At 40.8% G+C, this 19,432-nt stretch overlaps 1 protein-coding gene across 4 annotated transcripts; it reads left to right on the plus strand.

The window, feature by feature from the left end:
* Positions 1-277: 277 nt before the first annotated feature.
* tcea3 (transcription elongation factor A (SII), 3) lies at positions 278-8,558 on the plus strand. Of its 4 annotated transcripts, XM_079164934.1 has the most exons (21): positions 278-465; positions 1,236-1,298; positions 1,435-1,540; positions 1,663-1,753; positions 3,005-3,526; positions 3,610-3,723; positions 3,997-4,098; positions 4,188-4,256; positions 4,350-4,484; positions 4,600-4,668; positions 5,152-5,211; positions 5,391-5,462; positions 5,581-5,649; positions 5,754-5,816; positions 5,897-5,971; positions 6,682-6,842; positions 7,009-7,076; positions 7,218-7,361; positions 7,478-7,624; positions 8,317-8,388; positions 8,478-8,558. In XM_079164934.1, the coding sequence occupies exons 1-21, from the start codon at positions 397-399 to the stop codon at positions 8,484-8,486; spliced, it is 2,280 nt and encodes a 759-aa protein (XP_079021060.1). In that variant the 5' UTR covers positions 278-396; the 3' UTR covers positions 8,487-8,558. The 4 variants fall into 4 exon arrangements, with proteins under 4 accessions (XP_079021060.1, XP_079021058.1, XP_079021057.1 ...); XM_079164932.1 differs by lacking the exons at positions 7,218-7,361; positions 7,478-7,624; positions 8,317-8,388; positions 8,478-8,558 and having other exon boundaries at positions 5,900-5,971; positions 7,009-7,146; XM_079164931.1 differs by lacking the exons at positions 7,218-7,361; positions 7,478-7,624; positions 8,317-8,388; positions 8,478-8,558 and having other exon boundaries at positions 4,603-4,668; positions 7,009-7,146.
* Positions 8,559-19,432: the final 10,874 nt, after the last annotated feature.

A 19,432-nucleotide genomic window follows, 5' to 3' on the forward strand; every position in this document is an offset into this window, starting at 1 on the left:
TACTCTAAACTGTGATCCAGAGTCAAGCTGAACTTTGGCACAGCAGCAACTGGCACTGCAGTTTACATACTATGGAGCCAGTAAGATCACAGATTTGACCGTACAAATGTATGTAAAAGCATTTAAAGAGTTTGACTTTAAACGAATCCCCTTGAGAATTAGACATTTGTTCTATGCAATGTGTGTATTTCAGCGTCTATATTTAGTTGTTGTCATGTGTCGCGCAGGTCAGCTGCGATCCTGCAGCAGGACACGCCTCTGGACTGAATGGAGCGTGCGCTGTGCGTAAAGTCCGACCTGCAGCGGATCCAAACTTGTTTTGACCTAATTTCACGGTTTTTAATAAGCAGATCTAATCGACACCGTTGATTCGTTTTTAGTCGAGTAAATGCAGCGATGACGCGAGAGGAAGATGTCATTCGGATTGCTAAGAAACTGGACAAGATGGTGTCTCGAAATAACACGGTGAGTCCATATTTTGACACGCACAGGTGGCGCGTTGTCCTGCCACCTCGTGCTGTGCAGAAGGCCCGTTAAGGTCTCTTTGAAAATGGTTTCCTCCAGATTTACGTTGACGATGAGTCTGAAAACGGTGTATTCGCCAAAGTGTGCACATTTGTAATATGAGCCCGGCTGTAACAAATGTTCAACAGGTGTTTGCATACATTTCAGGACGTTTCGGTGTGCAGCGCTACATGAGCCAAGTTTTACCTACTTGTCGGCAACTCTTTGCAAACGTTCTGCTCGTTGTCGTTTTGAACAGTGACTCATGCAACAGAAAGTAAACAACGTGGTCTGTGGGCAAGGTCGTGTGTGTTTGTGTGTGTGTGTGTGTGTGTGTGTGTGTGTGTGTGTGCGTGTGTGCGCGTGTGTGGGTTAGGCGGGGTGTGGGTGTTGTGACTGCAAACAGCAGAGCAACAGTTGTTTCATGGCGCTCTTGCATTAAGAGTAGCTACTGTAAAAGACAATATAGTAGTCAATAAACACTGTTAACATTTAACAGAAATGCTTAATGCATGTTGGGATATATTATTTGAATTTATGGAATCAATATTTGTCTAAAAAGCTGTTACTGTTTACTTATCAGTTTGTGTGTGTGTTTTTTAAATTAATGTTTACATTTGCATGCGATCCCATCTGCATTTTACATTGTCATATTTCTAAACAAACACCATTTTTTTTTCTAGATTTATAGTTTAAAATGAAGTTAGATGTTGATGACTGTTTGTGTGCAGGAAGGCGCCATGGACCTGCTGAGGGAACTGAAAAGCTTCAATATGACTCTCAAACTTCTCCAGGTAGGCTCCAGTATATTGTCCAGTCTACATTAAAGTACAGTTTTACTGTCATTAACATTACAAATGCGGTAACTGCGTGATTGTTAAGATTGTTAAGGCTCACAATGTACACTTAAGTGTGTGTGTTTTGTTTCAGGAAACAAGAATTGGCATGTCTGTGAACGGTATCAGGAAGCACTCGGCAGACGAGGAAGTTATTTCTTTGGCAAAGCTCCTCATTAAAGAGTGGAAAAGACTTCTGGGTACTTGAGGATTTTGATACATGATTTACTGAGCAGTTAGATAGTTGTTTTGGCAATAAATACATCAATGCACTGAATGATTTACTAATATGATATCCCCCTGCCCCCCACATACACTGCAGACTCTGACAAAGCAGCTGAAATGAATAACGGTTTGGACTCCAGCACAACAGCAGTGTCTCCAAACAGCTCCCCCTCTGAGACACAGAGCAGGTCAGTACTGTCACAGCTGCTGCACAGAAACGCCACAGCTGACATGATATTCTACACAGAAGCAGAGGCAATATAAAATAAATGTGTTCAATAAAATGTTGAGTGTGACATAACCGTTATAATTTCATCTTAACTGTTGTGGAATCATGATGGAAGTGCAGATGCTCGGTGAAATGGTGAGATGTTTGTCATACACGCCACAATGCGCTGCGCTAGACCTGCATTATTTGTTCTGGTTTATGTATTACCACAGTAATAGTAAACGACTACTGCGTGTGTATACAAATACCTGCCTTGAAAGCAGCTTAACCCAAGCAGCTCTGTCAAAAAGTACTCAAGAAATGAACAGCTGGTAGAAAGTGTCCGGAGGTACACTGTAGCAGCCGACATTTGTTTGTTTTGCTTTGCCAAGGAGGCTTTTGAATCACTCTATTTTCTCAGAGCAGTTTTCTACCCACTGACAGCTGTAAGTGGATTCACGTCATCCAAGTGTTCAAAGACAATATTCAGCACCACGGACAGTGCTTTATGATCATAATTCAAAAGAATCCAAATAAAGCGATAAAAGAAGCCTCATTTCATGTCATATTTTCTAGTAACCCACCATTCAAATGGTTCCATCTGTTCAGTTGAGGACCTTTAGAAATGCTTAAAGTGTGGGCACACATGATGACGCACGCTCCTGTTACTGAGGCTGTAATTTGGTTATATGTCAAGGTTGTCATGTTTGCAAGTGCAAATATAGGACATTTCTAAAGGGGCTATGAAAGTTGTGATGTCTTCCAATTTGTTTTTTCATGACATTTTCATCTGAATCACTGAATTCTCTTCTAATGTCCCATTCGGACTGGATTTATTCCTCTGGGGAAGGTAGGGTGGATGTCAATATTACCAGTGCTGTTCACTGGTCCTGTCATTTAAGTCTTTTCTGTAGTGGTGTGTGCATTTAAAAATGTATTTCTGAGTTTTTACACACAGAGTTTACTGTTAGTTTCATCCGCTCAGCGCACAGCTCAGTCTGACAACTGAAGAAGTAGAATAAGATCACCTGTCAACATCAGTCAACTCATACAATGAAGGACAAAGTAAAGCCACTGCTAGCTCATCAAAGGGCCTGTTGGTTTATTTTTCATCCTTGTCCAAATGGGGCCTAAGTTACATTACAACAACAAACCTGACGTAAGTGAAACTGGTAAATGTTTGCAGGCTCTTGAACAGAGGTAAAGATGATACTTCCTTTGTTTCTGTTAGTCACAGAAGACTTGATGTCAAACCGAAACACGACTCAGATCCTGACAAGAAACACCCCGACAAAAGCAGAAAAGAAAAACAGAACGACGAACACAAAGAGAGACACACCGATGACCCCAGTGATGAAAAGCACCTGGAGGAGCCCCAAAATGAGAAACATCCCCAAGAAATCACAAAAGAGAAGCATTTAGAAGAACCCAAAAAACAAGGACATGGAGAGGATACTCTACTGGTAATAGATAACAAGAAACAGAAGAATGTGCAAGATCTGCAGAGTGAGCGATACAAGCCAGAACCAAAGAAAGAAAGGTTGTTAGAACCAAAGAAGAGACACATGGAAGAAGTCAGAAAGGAGAAACACTCTAAAGAGCCCAAGAGGCACAGCTACGCAGATGACATGAAGAAGAGCAAACGCAGAGAAGAAAACCGACACAAGAGGCCGATAAGCTCCCCACAATGGGAGAGGCCTCCGAGTGAACCCCAGAGAGAGAAACGTGCTGTTCACAAACCAATATTTGAAAGGTGAGAGGGAGGTGGCTCAAAAACTGATTATTACTCGCCCCAAAACATGCCAGCAGCGCTTCAGATTGAATTATTTATTTCAGGAGGGGAGTGATGGACGGCAGTCTTCTATATCCCACCCGGTTCCCCTCTCCCCCTCGACCTGCTCGGCCTCCTCTCCCGATCAAACGCCCCTCCGTGGACCTGAAGAAGGACAGGTCAGGGCACTCGCATCGCCCGAGCTGAAGAGCATGATGGACTGAAACATTACTGCATGACTTAACCCATTTGTGAGTCACTCGTATGCACTGGCAGTATGCCTACAGTTTTAAACCCAGACTCATGGCCTAACAGGTTACCTGCTGTGCATGGTGCATGCTGTAATGGGTCAGGTGTGTCTTTTATTAAACAGATTCTGCATTGAGCTTGAGCAGCATTGGGGACTCTCGAGTTGCACCGCTCTGATCTGTGCTCTTGTGGCATTTGTTCAGGAAGGACAGTAAAGACTCTTCCTCCCGACATCCTCGCCCTCATGCTCCTGAACCCGCCTCTCTGCCGGCTAAGCGACCTTCACTGGAAGTAAAGAAAGAGAGGTCAGGCGTGCTTTGGTGCATGTTTGAGTGACTTTAGTGCAGACAACATTTCTATAGAAACTCAAAACAAATATTGATTTTCACATCAGGAAAGTTCCACCGGACCCAAATGCTCCAATTGCTCCTCTTCCTCTTCACCTTCATCCTCCTCCACCCAGGTCAGAGTCTGCATACCCGCTGCATTGCCTGCCATTAATAACTGCTGCATTATGAAGCGACTCAGATCAGCTCAAAGGTGTTTTCTCATTTAGAAAAGAGCCTCCTGACCCAAACGCTCCTCTTCCTCCACTTCCTCTTCACCTTCACCCTCCACCTCCTCCTCCCATGAAGCGTCCGTCACTGGACGGGAAAAAGGAGAGGTCTGGATCAGATGAGTTCTCATTACGGTCCGCATGTAGTCAGCGCCTTGGAAGTGTCTGGAATGATTATATTTGGAAAAAATAACTTGATTTCATTCAGTGTTTTCTTCTCTGCTTTGAATCCTTGTGTTGTTTGTCACAGCAGGAAGGAGTTGTCAGACTCTAAACCTCCCCCACAGAAGAAGACGCCAGATCCCGTAAAGAGAGACAGGTCCGGCATCTGGAAATGATTCTGTCTCTCATTCATCCTTGAAATATTACTGTACTGTGTCTGGAGGATCAGTAACCTCAGACTGCAATCTCTGTTTCTCGCTAATCTTAGACAAAATATAGACTCGATAAATGACGGTAATGCAGTGTGTAGTCCTTTTTATGAGCTTTGAATCAGCGATGAAGCTTTTTCTTTGTATGTGGCTACAGAAGAAATATTGAACGATAATACTTAAGACTGTTTGATCAATTTGAAGTTTATTGAACAGTTTTGTGAGATTAACAGGATTTCAAAGGAAAAACTTTGTCAGATAAAGGTTTATAATTTTCCACAACTTTACTATTATTCTCCCATTGCTTAAATATCCTGATATATTAGGAAACCATTCAAATCTTTACTTCAAGCTGGTGTAAGTCACTGTAAAAAGAGCAACAAGTCTAGATGGAGATATTTTGTTGGTTCAAAGACTGTTTCTTTTTGCAGGAAAGACTCATCGGATGGCAAAGTGCCTAAAAAACACTCAGACGAAGCCAAGAGTGAAAGGTTGGCCAGTCATTAGTGTGAAAAGGCTTGTTAAGCTGTGGAACATGCTGGTTGTCTGTTTTGACTTGAGCTTCTTCAAACAGCTCTAATTGTTTTTTAATACATTAGGCGCTTACCCTTTTATGCTTGTACTGTGTGTGGATTCGTTTGAGAATCAAACAAATGTTTCCTTTTGTCAGGAAAGATTCGTCAGACTCTAAACTGCCGCTTCTGAAAAAGCCCAGTTTGGATGTCAAAAAAGAAAAACACAGGTGTGCAGGAGCAGGAAAATAAATTCCACATTTGAATCCACGCCACTTCTTGTCCGACATAATCCCAAGTGTGTATTTTATTGGTGTCAGTGTCTCAACTCTTTCTCTTTTGTTGCAGGAAGGATTCCTGCGACTCCAAGTCTGGCCAGCCTGTGAAACGTCAACCAACTGACTCCAAACCTGACAGGTAGGACTGGTATGCACCCCTTTAAATCCCACTCATACTTGGAATTGAAATAAACATTGCTAATAAAACCAGATTTACTGAAACTGTCTCGTTATTTACTGTAGACGAGAGTCCACTGATTCAAAGAAAAGCAGCTCACCGCCCGCAAAGAAGCTAACGGTTGAAAGGTGAAATTCTTTTCATTAAAGTTTCGCAGGTTTGGTTCAATGGAAACCATAAAAATGATGTTACTGACTTTATATCATAGAAGAGAGTCTCAAGGCTCGAAGACTTCTCAGCCTGCACCTCCACAGAGGAAGCCCTCTGCCGACAGCATTGACAGGTATTACAATATGATTTCTTTTGTTGTAATGTATGCTGATGATACTCATGATTATTTTGTATTCAATCTAGCCTTTTTTTAAGTTTGCATGTAATATAAGACCGATGCCAATGGACTTGGTGTTGCTGTTTGCAGAGAAATATCACATCACTCTGCAGCTTCCCTTCAGCTTATTCAGTCGGCTTTGTTTGGTTTTACAGCCCATGAATTTACTGTTTGTTTTCATTCTCAAGATTGCAGCCTTGTTTTCCAGCAGCAGATTGATGTTTTGGGGGTAAAATATAGGTGGCCAAAAGCACAAAACTAAATCAATGCTGTTGGTATGCCTGCTGGATGTGTATATTGGCAATCGTCTGCTAACACGTCAGCCATGTCAACTTTATGAGGTGTTAATATGCCGACGTGTTCCGCTTTCCCCAAATGGACAAAAAATGGCTGCTTGAAAAGTGATGAATGGGATTCAGTTGACGATGTGGAAAAGGCCTCAGTTTTGTCTTATACATCTACTAAGTAAGATTTAATGTCAAAAATAGTCTTAAGAAGGTTAAAAAAAAAGTCAGCGCAGCTCCAGAAAACAACCCACTAGTTCAAACCCCAGGCTCAGTTTGTAACAGCGACGCCTTTTCTGAAGTCAAATCAGGTCAGAAGCACCAGATGTGAGGCTTCAAACACTCTGCTCTGTTGTGCTTTGATGTGTCCTTTTTCTGCAGGAAGAGCAAAGCCGATACCCCTAAATCTCCCACCACCCCGACCAGCCCCATGTCACCCAGCTTCAGTTCTGCCGGGGGTCCGCTGCCTCCTCACCTCGCTACCGGAGACTCCGTCAGAGACAAGTGCATCGACTTGCTGGCAGCTGCCCTGCGCACAGACAGTGAGGCTGAGAATACACTTTATAACTGAGAGTACTTACTACTGCAGCTCTAAATATATGGACAATTTAACACATATTCAAATTGTGGACCGTAGCAGCAACACACACAAATGTCACTGTAGGGTGCAGATTGACCTGATTTTCTTTTTTTTCCTGGTCTTCACAGACAACTACAAGGATTTTACAACAAACTGTGACAGCATGGCTGCAGAGATTGAAGATCATATCCTCCAATGTAGCTAATTATTTCACATTATGGTTGGTTTGACTAATATGTTCATTCAGTGATCACCCCAATGAAAAGTATTGCATTTTACATTTGATTATTACTATGATCAGATCTACCTTGACTGCACGGTCACACATATCTACCAGGAGACAAAGGTCACAGATATGAAATATAAAAACAGAGTCCGCAGCCGCATCAGCAACCTGAAGGACCCGAAGAACCCTGGGCTTCGCAGAAACGTCCTTGCAGGAAACATTGACTTGAGCCGCATCGCCAGCATGTCTGCTGAGGTACAGAACCCTGCAGCTGCACACTAAACCAATTATGAACTTCTTTCCAGATTTACTTTTATGCCACTCTTCTACGTCCCTCTGCTCCATTTAGTCACATTTGTGTGTTTGTGTAGGAGATGGCCAGCGATGAGCTGAAACAGCTGAGGAATGTTCTCACCCAAGAGGCCATAAGGGAGCACCAAATGGCCAAAACTGGTGGCACAAGCACCGACCTGCTGCAGTGCGACAAGTGCAAGAAGAGGAACTGCACTTACAACCAGGTAAACACGCGCTGTACATGAACATGCAGAAACGCACAAACAATCACAAACCTACTGGGGCTTTGTCATATGCACCCCTTGCTATGTTTTATAGTTAACATTTTTATCTTGGACAGGTGTGTTTGTGTTAGCAAGTATGTTAAAGTTCAATTGAGTTATATAAAGAAGTAGTAAGAAGGGTTGTGTACAGCCAATGACAAAGTGGAAGAAAACCAGACGGAATAAATCGATTATGTATAATCGATTATCTATTATAGAGTTATAATAGATGGCGTTTTTTTCCCAGCGATATTTTGTATGTATATGTGCAGTCATGAGAAGCCAGTGGATACAGTGACTATTATCTCCTTGTTTGTCTGAGTGCAAAAGCAAAACATTACACCTAAACTCTAGGGCTGTACTAGCTGTGGTTGGAAGATCTGCTTCGATGATGCCACAGCTGTTTTATATACGTTGTGGTATCGTTTATTAAAGGGATGGATGTCTGGTAAGTCGTCTGTAATGTTGAGATCTTATTCCATTGAGAGTGGAGTAAAGACTCTTAAAGTAATTAGAAGTAAGTGATTGTATTTCATTTTTACTCAGTCTTGTCAGTATTGTTTGAGCCCTTCTTTGCACTGTTATGTGTGTATTATTTACAGCTACAAAACCTCCTGTGTGTGTGTGTGTGTGTGTGTGTGTGTGTGTTTTAGGTGCAGACACGCAGTGCTGATGAGCCAATGACCACATTTGTTCTGTGCAATGAGTGTGGTTACCGCTGGAAGGTATGTCTTTCCCTGGCCTTTGTTTCAATAACTCATATATTTTGTTTGTGTAATTTTAAAAATACTTTTGTTATTTTTCTTAATTTCAGTTCTGCTGATGCCTTCCAGATGAAACCACAATTTTTTTTTTCCCTGAGCATTTCGAACTGCATTGTTTTCTATAATGGTGGTGGGGGAGGGAGGGCGGGGGGGGGGGGGGGGGGGGGGTTTATAAATTATTGCAGCTTGTGGTTTTAACAGATAATGGTGTTCTAATAATTTTTACTTGAAATTTTTTGATTTGTAAGCATGTTCTAATAATCCGGGTTTGCTTTTATGTGGAATTGAAGACTGAGCATGAACATCAGTTTGATGAATGTTAACAATAATGATCATGGTGCTGTCCTGATTGAAACATTATCCAGTTAATATGCTACATCATATTGCAGCTGTTTAAATGCATAAATCATCCGTTTGATGGCTTTTTAAACTCACGTTTAATAAAACAAAAAATTTGACAATCATTCTTACTCAGTGTCACTTTCTGCATCATCATCAATGTCTTGTGACAGACAGAATATTCAGTTTACTTTTAAGTATGGTTTAGATGCATATTTCGTATTATTTTATTTGCGCATGATAAGGTTTTCCTATAGTTCTGTAAATTCTTATAAGTATCTAGTTTTTAAAAAATATCTCAATAAACTCTACGGGACAGACTAAACTGAATAAATAAATAGAAACTGTGCATTGCATCTACAGTTTGCTATATCTACAATGTTTTAATATTCCAAGAGAGATGCAAATTGACATTTTGATCAATATGAAAAAAAAAAATCCGTAATTCATGGCACAGATAAATATTCATTCAAAGAAATATGTTTTAATGAAAATAGTGCAACCGTAGTTGGAGGTTTTTCTGTTGCACAAATGGAAACGTACAGTAGATGGCAACAATTCATCATAACTCAAAACACAGGCAGCATCAGTTCCCACAATTGAATTCTCCTCTCTTCAGGTTAACGACCACGAATACATCAGATGCTTGCTTGTTAGTGACAGCCCAGCTGGCTCGTAAAGCCAGAGGGAAGTGCTGCTGAAGACTAACGTGACAATATTAAAGCCATTCAACAAAACAAACCTTTTTCCTGAACATTATTGAATTCCCTATACTTATGAGAAATATGATTGTGTATTGAGCAACGTGCAAACCATACTCCTATCAGTTCTGTGTTCCTGAAGAGATTGGACTGCATGCAGTACATTCGGTATATAAATATAAAATTTGATGGTAATGTGAGAAATATGGTCTGTAGAAAAGGAAAAGCTTCCCGGCCGCCCTCTGGCTGAGTATCCACCATCTGGTTTCCTGTCAGATGAAACCACATTCATTTACTTTTTCTGCATCATTTCCACCATTATAAGTCCTCTGTTGATGTGCATGCAGAACTCAGGAAGCATCAACGCTGGCTGTTATTCTACCCTGGTGCATTGGTGTTAAAATCATCATCCCTCTTTCATCCTGGAATCTAAAAGTAAGCAGACTAATGTCTTCTGAAATTCAACCTAACAGCTACACACAGAAAGGAGTTTAAAAAAATAAAACAGTAATGCTAATTTTCCTTCCTTCACTGGGACTTTACCTTGGAAAACAAAGAACACAAGCAAGTACAAATACGACATTTCTAATTTGTTAATGGATTCTGTAACATAATTCCCCATATTGTTCATTTAGTTGCAGCTGCTCTGCTCCGTGACCTCCGTGTTGTTAAGAGTTGTGAGAAAATAAAAGCTGTTGAGGCAGTAACACTCTTCATACTATACCCCAAATGAATAATGCTCTCAAATAATGGAAACAATTCATGCCATTTTTTTTATAGTTTATAAGATCACTGCAAATTTGATAAAAGTAAATAGATTTGGATACAATATTTCCCACGTTTTCATGTTTTTATTTTTAGCCTTATAAGCTTTTTCCAACAGTGAATACACAACACGACATGTGTCTACTTTTATGCCGATGTTGCACGTTGTAGCTTGGGGGCAATCAATCTGATGGGATTGCTGCATCAGAGATGACGTTTAGAAGACCTTAACCTTTAATTTACAACCAGTTATAGAACAAAAAAGACGAAACAAAAAAACATGTCATATCATGTGCATCACATGTGCATAATTGTTGAGACCTGCATAAAAACGGACTCCAGATAAAGATCCATGTATGCAGATGGTCTCTCGGCTAAATGTTGCCTTTGAAATTGAAGATGAAGTTTGACTCGATCATGAATCAAATTATTGTGATAATTATGTTATTATAAGGTATGCTTAATCATTATGAGATTTTACAGTGAAAATGTTCAGATGCTTCAGAAATGTAGCTCCCACTAGTATGTTTTTGACAACATGCTTTTACATGCACTGCATTCAGACTGAGACGTTGATATTTTGGTGTCTTTTTTTCCCTGAAAAGTCTGAGACATCTATACACTACACGTACATATGCGGCATGTCAAGTAGATTGAAGACACTGTGATGTAAACTCACGATAGATGTTGCAGTCGTTCTCTTGTGAGCACGTCTGTCAATCCATCACTGACAGCCACGTACGTACAGGCATCAACCAAGTTATGTTACAGTCACTGTCAGTCAGGATTCATTTACTTCACTACACGGCAGAACATTTGGACATAATTACATCTCTGTCAGATGAAAACAGACATTGCTGGAATTTTGCAACATTAACACTCTGCTCAGTTGTGTGTTAAAGGTTAATTGTGGTCTGCTTTGTCTTGAAAAGTCTAAAATTGAAGTCTCGCACAGGCGAGACACGGACTCTTTAAATATATGTTCGTAACTCTTGTAATCATGTGGCTCATACAGCTCATAATGTTGGTATTCTTAAAAGCATATTGCTTTGTTGACTTGTAGAAGTCTTGTCTGAAATGTTTCTCTGCAGTGTTATGAGTCTGTAACCTCTCAGCCTCCTGTTGTGACTGCATGCAGCCACTCTATAAATGGAAATAAATGAGTCTTGGTAGGCATGCAGTTTCCCTGACGTAACATAATCAGTCAGGCGATTAAAAGCACAAAACAATTCAACTATAAATGGGATTTGAACAGTATAAAGTTGTGGCTGGACATATTTTCTGAAACTCCTTTAAGAACAATGGTGTCTTTAGTAGATCATTTATGTTCATGTAATGTTTATTAAAGAAAGAAAAGTTATTTTTTTACAATTTGATAAGATGCGGCTCTGTGAGGCTGCACTTCCGGTTAGCTATGCTTTGACCCAAATGCTAACATCAACATGCTAACTGGACAGCAATGACGATTCGAAGATGCCGATGTAGAGCAGGTATAATGTTCACCATTTTAGTTTAGAGTGTTAGCATGCTATTGTTAATCTCGATTAAACACAAAGTGTAAATGAGAATTTCGCCCCAACGACGCCATCCCTTCAGTCGTGCTCCTAGCGTGGCTACAGCAACAAAAGGCCCGAAGTTGCAGCACAAACATTACTGAACACCAGTATGACATCTCCGTCCTGACAGCTCAGCATGAGTATTTCACTGTGAGCTCAAACGAACCAATACGGCCATTATTACTCTGTAAATGACAATTGGCCCTAAAATGGCCCAGACACATGTTTTCTGAAGTATATACGCGCTCCCTGTGTCGTCTTTAAACAATGTTTGGCTATTGTTTGTGCCTGTGTGTGCAACCTTGGACGCACAGTAAAGATCAGTGAGACAAGCAGCATTGACTTTGAGCAAAGTCTGCTGCATATTTGGAAAAAGACTACGACTTTCTTTCAGCTTGTGAAAATGACTGAATATCAAGTGGTCACAAAGCCCTGTAATCTTAGTTGTGTGTTTTCTGCCTCTGTAATGTATCTTTAAAGCACTAGTGTCATGTCGACCTGCTGCAAGGAATTGTTGTATCCCCGTGAAACATCTGCAGCCTCCAAACTTTGTTCACCCTTGTCTCCCACCCACTGTCTCGTTCTCTTAAAAGCTTGTGACGCTTAAAAAAATAATTTCCGAGAATACCATCACTGCATCAGGTAATTTGTCAGACTGCCTATTCAAATAGCAAGCTAACACGCTTGAATGTTTGCATTGCTTCACTCGCAATCTCAGCTTTGCTCCTTTTAATAACTAAAACTAAATCTGCTCTTTGTTCAAACTGAAGTGGAATATATTTCAGCAGTTTCTAAATCCGTTTTGTACTGTAGCAGCAGAAGTAGGATCATTTCAAATATTTGAATGCTTAAAGTTTTGAGACCTCTTCAATAACCTTGTGAGTGGGCGTGAAATGTTACATTTTTTTAATGGCGAAGAAAATGCACTGAGGAAGAGAGGGAATGGATGATCAATAACTCCGACTGCCTCCCTCTCAGTCTCCTTGCTTTTGCTCTCAAAAAAGCAAATACCATTTTACCACTTAGCTCAAGAGTGGTGGGATGAAATGCATTTGAAGTCGAGAGCATGTCAGACTGAGGAGGAATATCACCGTCCTGGATATACACCTGTCTCTTTGATTTAGAATGTATTCATTTAAGGGATGCAAAGTCCCCAAACCAAGCAATTTCCCTTTGATCTGCTGTATAAAGGGTAAATGATACTGTAGAGGGAAACACTTTAGTGGTTATTAGCCAGGACCTTTGGCTGCTCCTAGATCTGTTGAGAACTGATTTATGAATGTGGTATGATGCCTGTCTGTTTGATATGTCCTCACACTCATCCTGACTAGAAATGAAAAGTTGGTGGCATGAAGATGTCTGACATTTTAAAACAAGCTTTGATGACCTGCAACTTTTCAGATGTTTGGAAAAAGTCATGTCATGTTTTTCGGGAAAAGGGAGCCATGGGAGTGGCTAGTTCAACTAGTACCAGATATATTATGCATGGTTGCGTAATTCTGGGTGAAATGACCTGGACCAGATGCTGCACAGTGGTCTGCTAGAGAGCATTTGAGGGCAAGCTGTGGGACTCCATTTGGCTTCTGCATGGTTGTTTCTGGACTGAGTTGGCTTTTTATTTCAGGCCTGCCTTACGTGACAGGGTGCTAAAGACTCGCTTCTTAGGACTGCCAAACAGTTAATAATGCCATCATCTAATGCAGCAGACGTTCTGCTTTATGTCGGCGGTTCTAAACACTGAACCAGCATCCGTGAGTGAGTGTTTACCTCTGCGTCTGTCCATGGCTAATCTCCCATTCTGCTGCAGCAAATAGAATTATGTTTTGGGTGGCCAGTTATAGCTGCACACTCAAGGACCTCTGCTGGTCGCTGTGACTCACTTTCTCAACACACCTTTTTTACCTGTTTGATACTGCCACTGTCTGCCTGCCGACTCCTCACTCACTAATCTTAACCGGCCCCTGAAATAAGACATCTTTTCAGTTTACAATTAGTTGTCTGTCTTCTTTCTCTAGTGTGAGAAGGAATTGGGGAAAACTCATTTTCACCCCATTAAAAAGATCTGACCCGTCAAGCACGCTGTCTGTAGCTGTGCCAGATGGAAATGTGCAAACTGCAGAGCTTTAAGTCAATACAGAGATATCTGAAGTCTTAAAACAGAGAGACCATAAGCTACTGTAAGCTTATAAAGAAGTAAAGCATTCTCCAGACTGCTTTTAAACATTTAACTTACCAAGAAATGAATAAACTCAATGAAATGACTAGTGTTACAGGAGGCTTTAAACTGGACCACACAGTCTGGTTGTAGACAGGTGGGTAGTGTGTAGCTGGACATAAACAACGAGGGTCTACAGCCAAGCTAGTGGCTCTCTAAAAATGTAATAAAAAATAAACTTAAGACAGACTAGTGCAGATAACGGTGCCATCAACACACGTGATAATATCAGAAATATATTTCTGGGGATCCGGTGTAGCCAGCAGATATCGGGGCCAAGACCTCCTTTCCGTGTGCAGCTTATTGTTTACAGTGCGATTAGCAACTTGAGATGGGAGACTGGATTGTTGCAGAAGTAGCCAGTTTACGAGCTAATTCTAAATCAATAAAAAGCTAAATCATTGTCAGACGGTAGCCCAGATTGCATTTCGGCCAATGCGTTTTCTCCTCTTTTACTCTCCAGAGAAACTGTTTACATGCATTCAGCCAAAGACTGCTCGAACGTGATAAGTCACCAGTACTCAGACTACAAACTTAAATTGAAACGCTTCCAATAACAAAACCCTGTCCCGGTGTTTACAGACTCTACATGTGAATGCAGTCCGGCTGCTTTGGACGCTGCTGTCTCAGTTTTTCACCCTCTCAAGGCTCTAGAAGGTAATAATTTCCGGCAGATGATGAGAGGGGAGCAAAATTTCCATGAGAATATCGTCAGCCTCATTACACATGATAATGGTGTTGATAAGGACTATGAAATGGAGATGACATTTTGGGCATTATTCACGGGCATTTGCATATTGCATACAGAGGTTGTTTTTATTTGTTGGTTCTGATTTTAAGTTTTGAATCAAACTCTTGGCAGAAGAGCAGTGATACAACCTATTTACAGCTTCATCCCTACAATCAAATGATGCATCTCGGCTGTATTGAGCCAACAAAGCTGTGATCCGTTTGGAGGACCATTCCCAGTGGGGCCTGGGAAGGCACAGTTACTCACTGTCCTATGATATTGTAGGGACCAGCAGGGAAACCGCAGTCAGGGTGAGTAGAGACAGCTGCAATGTTCATCCTCACCTCTGTTTTCTTGGCTAACTAATCTCACTGCAGTGTGATTTCTGGCTAACAGCAATCTCTCAAAGAGGATCTAATGAGGGCTTTGGTTTGCAGCCGGCCTTCTCTCATTGAACGCTTTGCCTCCAACATTAGTGGTTGAAGGAAAACAGGAAGCTTAGATTGCAATTAGCCGCTCTGTTGCCCGCTTTTATGTCTTTCCTCAGAGTCCCACGTTCAACAATTGATTTCACTGCGTTGCTACAGTGGTGGCCTTCTCTAGACTTAATATGGATATAGTGCACATGTATTTACAGATAATAATTTACTACCAGTGTTCTACAATGCAGAAAGTATTCATTTCTTTTTGAAAATGCACACATTGTGCTGTTGACATGGTTGAAATAAAATAAACCCTTTTTTTTGTTTCTTTATCATGTCACTGTTTGATTCTGCAACAACCCACGATCATCATCAAAGTTTCATCTTATCATCTAGCGCCAGGGAAACTTCTGTCAATCCTGGATTTGCAGAAACTCTTATCATATTTTCCCCGCTCTTCTCTCAAGAATTTCATCCAGCTATACGTCCCTCCATCCTGGGAAGACATTCATTCAAATCTGATACGGCCGCCTGCTTTGCGGAGCCTGAAGGCCCCTTCGGTCATAATGCAACAGGCTCTCTGATTGAGAGACAGATGAGTCCGGAACCAGAAGTATTCATCACAAAGTGATCTTAAAAAGTGTTTGACTTATCGAAGTGGGCTAATGCTCGGAGACAGACTGTGGCTGTGGCCAAACCTGTGCAACAGTACCTGTTAGTACACTACCTGCTAGCGCATGGGCATTGAGCCAAGTGACGCACCGTCAAGTTATCGCCTGGTGGGTTTTAAGAGAGAGACGTGGTCAATGCTGAATGAGGCAATGCCCTCTAGACAGCCACAAATGTCAGTGTCCATCAGAAGCTTGAAAGCTATCATGCAGTGACAATGATAAACAAAGAGGAACTCAAGTTAACCGTGAAAGCCCGAATGGCATTTACTTTCAATGAGAAATCTGAAAATAGATTAATTTGCAATGTGTGGGCTTCAAACTCCACTCGTCCTGTTTTCTTCGCTTTGATCACTATGCTCTCCTGATTTTTCGACCTCCCCTTTAAGCACCCTGCTGACCGGTTAAGGTCACTGACTCCACTTCAGCTCATTAGCTGTGTTTCTGTCGGAACGACTCCGTTTCAGATCTGTTCTCCTCTTTTGTATTTTACATCTGGGAACAGTGTAAACACATACATAGAGGAGCTGCTGTCAGCTGTAACACCCTGTCAGGTCACCTTGCTGTCATTATCAACACTACAGGGGATCTACACCATCTTTTTTCTTCTTTTTGTTATTCATTGAATCATCTGAAACTTTGTAGACTTTTTACTTACACATTTTAGACTACTAGAATTGTAGTGAGCTTGTCATAATTTCCCCTCGAGACACCAATGTTAAAATAACATCTTCTTTCAGTTCAGTGTTTTTTAGTATCTGTTTCAACACTACAGAGTTTGGTCCCACTTTCTAATAAGGCATCCTTCATAATGTGTTCATTTTAGGAAATATGCTCATTTGCTTTCCAGCCGATTGATAGACGAGAATATGGATACCGCTTTCATGTCTGTTTGCTAAATATGCGACCAGACATATGCAAATATAGTTAATAATGTTTTTTAATGTGTGATAGATTCATAGCAATTTATAGGAACAATGTCGAATTTGCCAGGTTGTAAAACATCTCTTTGTGCTTGTGTTTATCATCACCTAGCATTACCGTGATGTATCAAGAGAACGAGACACAGCGTTCAGTCCTATAAAAGTTACCCAGTGGTGCATGAAGCAAAAAATTGCTTGACTGCCGGTTAATAATATCACCTGGATCTTCCGCACTTCTCTGGCATCCGCGGGCGCCTATAAAGCAAGTGCACTAGCGTTTCCTTTACACATCTGCATGAAACTCTGCACCTCCGTTTTTGCCACTGAAGACATTAAATAGCCTTTAACTCAACTAAAATGTATTAACAAATTAGCTGGAGAGCAGTGGTCGTCACTGTAACACAAATCAGCATCTATCCACTCACGCATTAGCTTCTCCTCGTCATTAACCAAATCAGCCTCGCATCTATCCACTCACTTTATTACCTTGTTTTGAAAGCATAGTGTTGTCCTGGGCTACAGACTTTTATTTCTTTTCATTATTTGGTTGAGAGGGCTCTCAAGGTGGGGTCCAGCTAAACTGCAGTTTCCCCACATACTCATCATGCGATGTCCTCGCTGTATTGCAAACATGTCAGTACAGTATGTGTCACTGTCCTGTAAGTGTCCGTGAGGGCAGCAGACCTGGATGGCAAAAGGCAGAACTGAAGGAAAGGGTCTCCGCTGCTCTTTCAGGGAGAATTCATATGGAGATTAGGCAGCTGTTTCCTTGACGACCACATTTTACCCAACTTACTTTTTTTTTTTTTGTCATCACTGATCACAGCGGTCTGCTATCTCGCACCTTGTGTTACCTCTTTTCCAGATGGTACAAATGCACTTTTCTCTCAATCTTCTTTAAACATCTGCTCTCATTGCTGTTTCTCACTTTTTTGTACGTTTTTGTTCTTTTTCATCCAGTAAGTCATTCAATCCATCGTTCAGTTAAGTTTATTTTTTTTATGTTTTTCCTTTGCTGCCTTCATCTCCACGTTTCACTCTTAAATAACCTACACGCAGAGATGGGCAAAAATACATCGTGGAGAAAGTATTTTGAGTATTTTAAATACAAAATTACTCCTCTCTAAAGTATTTTGTTACAAATTACGTTAGATTTTTTATCGGCCCTATCAAATACAAATGACAAAATACTCAAAAGTATTTCAAATACGTATTTCAAATACAAGTAATAGAAATACTGCCCATCTCTGCCTACATGAGAATCCTCAACAGACCTGTAGACCTTAACTTCAGCTTGTATTGTACAGATTCCTGTACTCTTTGAAAATACATTAAGGTTTTAAACGTTGCACTTGCAGCAGTTTTATATTTATTTTTTTCACTCAAAAGTCAAATCCATTTTCATTGTTTTTGCAGGTATCACAGGGAACACTGAAAATGGTCACGTGTATAATAGATGTGATCTGTGCCTCTTTGCAGTGTTACATAAGACATAATAGTTTGAGGGCTGTTTCAGGTGCATAGTACCTGAAACCAGTTCTGTTAACATCAAACGAATACTTTCATCCTAACAATCGTCCTAAAGTACTGTTTGTGCTTCAGTCACTTTCCACCTCCTCCTGTGCAAAAGGTCACAACCGTATTTTTTCATTTCACATTGACGTTCCTATTTTTCATACAAACTTTATTTAAATCAACACAACAAGCAGCTTGACTGTGAATATTGGCTTGCTGCATCACCACTCGGCTCTGTTCTGTATTGTTATCATTTATAAGTTGGCAGTAACGGGCAGCACATAGCACACGGTATGACAGGAAACACAGGCACAGGCTTTGTATGTTTCAAGGACAGAAGCTCTGCCCATCACCTATAACCCCCAGTGGATGTTGGCGATGACTAACTGCTCTTTCAGAGGAGGAGCTGCCTCAGACTTTGACGTGAAAAAGAACCTTTAGAAACCTTTAGAAAATAAATCTTTGGAGAAAAAAAAGTATGGCAAACTGGCCCTACCGCAGCCTCCCTCTATCTAGGGGCACTCTGCTTGTTTATTCAATGACTGACACATGGTGTGGTACAGTTACACACATGTTCAATTCGTACAGGCCGTCTCTGTCTTGTCCTATCTACACGGTGCCGGCTGCCTCCTCCATACAGAAATGAGAAAACAAATCAAGTCCTAGACCCAGACAAATCACTGTTGCATAACTAATTGCATAAGTGAAACTGCTGATCCTCTGCTTGCAATTGTCGAATACTGCTGTGAAAGAAAAAAACAAAAAAACAGATGAAAATAACATATCGAGAGGGGGACTGTGAGATTTTCATTTAGCAGCGATAGCCTCTGAGTGTAAATATCTGTCAATCACATGCTATCATGCCGGAGGAGGTCTAATGTTTAAAATATTAGCACTGCAATCAGGGAGAACTTTTCACAGCTTACACAAGGAGGGATTTATTACATTGCTAATGGTGTTAAGAAAGACAACAACATTAAACGGGTTTGGCAAGCATCAGTAACTTTGCAATCAGAGGCACTTGCGCTATGAGTATTGTTTGAAGTGATAAACTATGAGTGTGACTAATTAATTTCCTTTCAACCATTCAACCAACTCTAAACAAATTCTACATTTGAAAGATATCATTTTCAATTTATTCCATGAGGTGTTGTGGTTATGAAGAAAAAGA

Source organism: Pholis gunnellus, assembly GCF_910591455.1.
Source record: "Pholis gunnellus genome assembly, chromosome: 8".
NCBI lineage: Eukaryota > Metazoa > Chordata > Actinopteri > Perciformes > Pholidae > Pholis > Pholis gunnellus.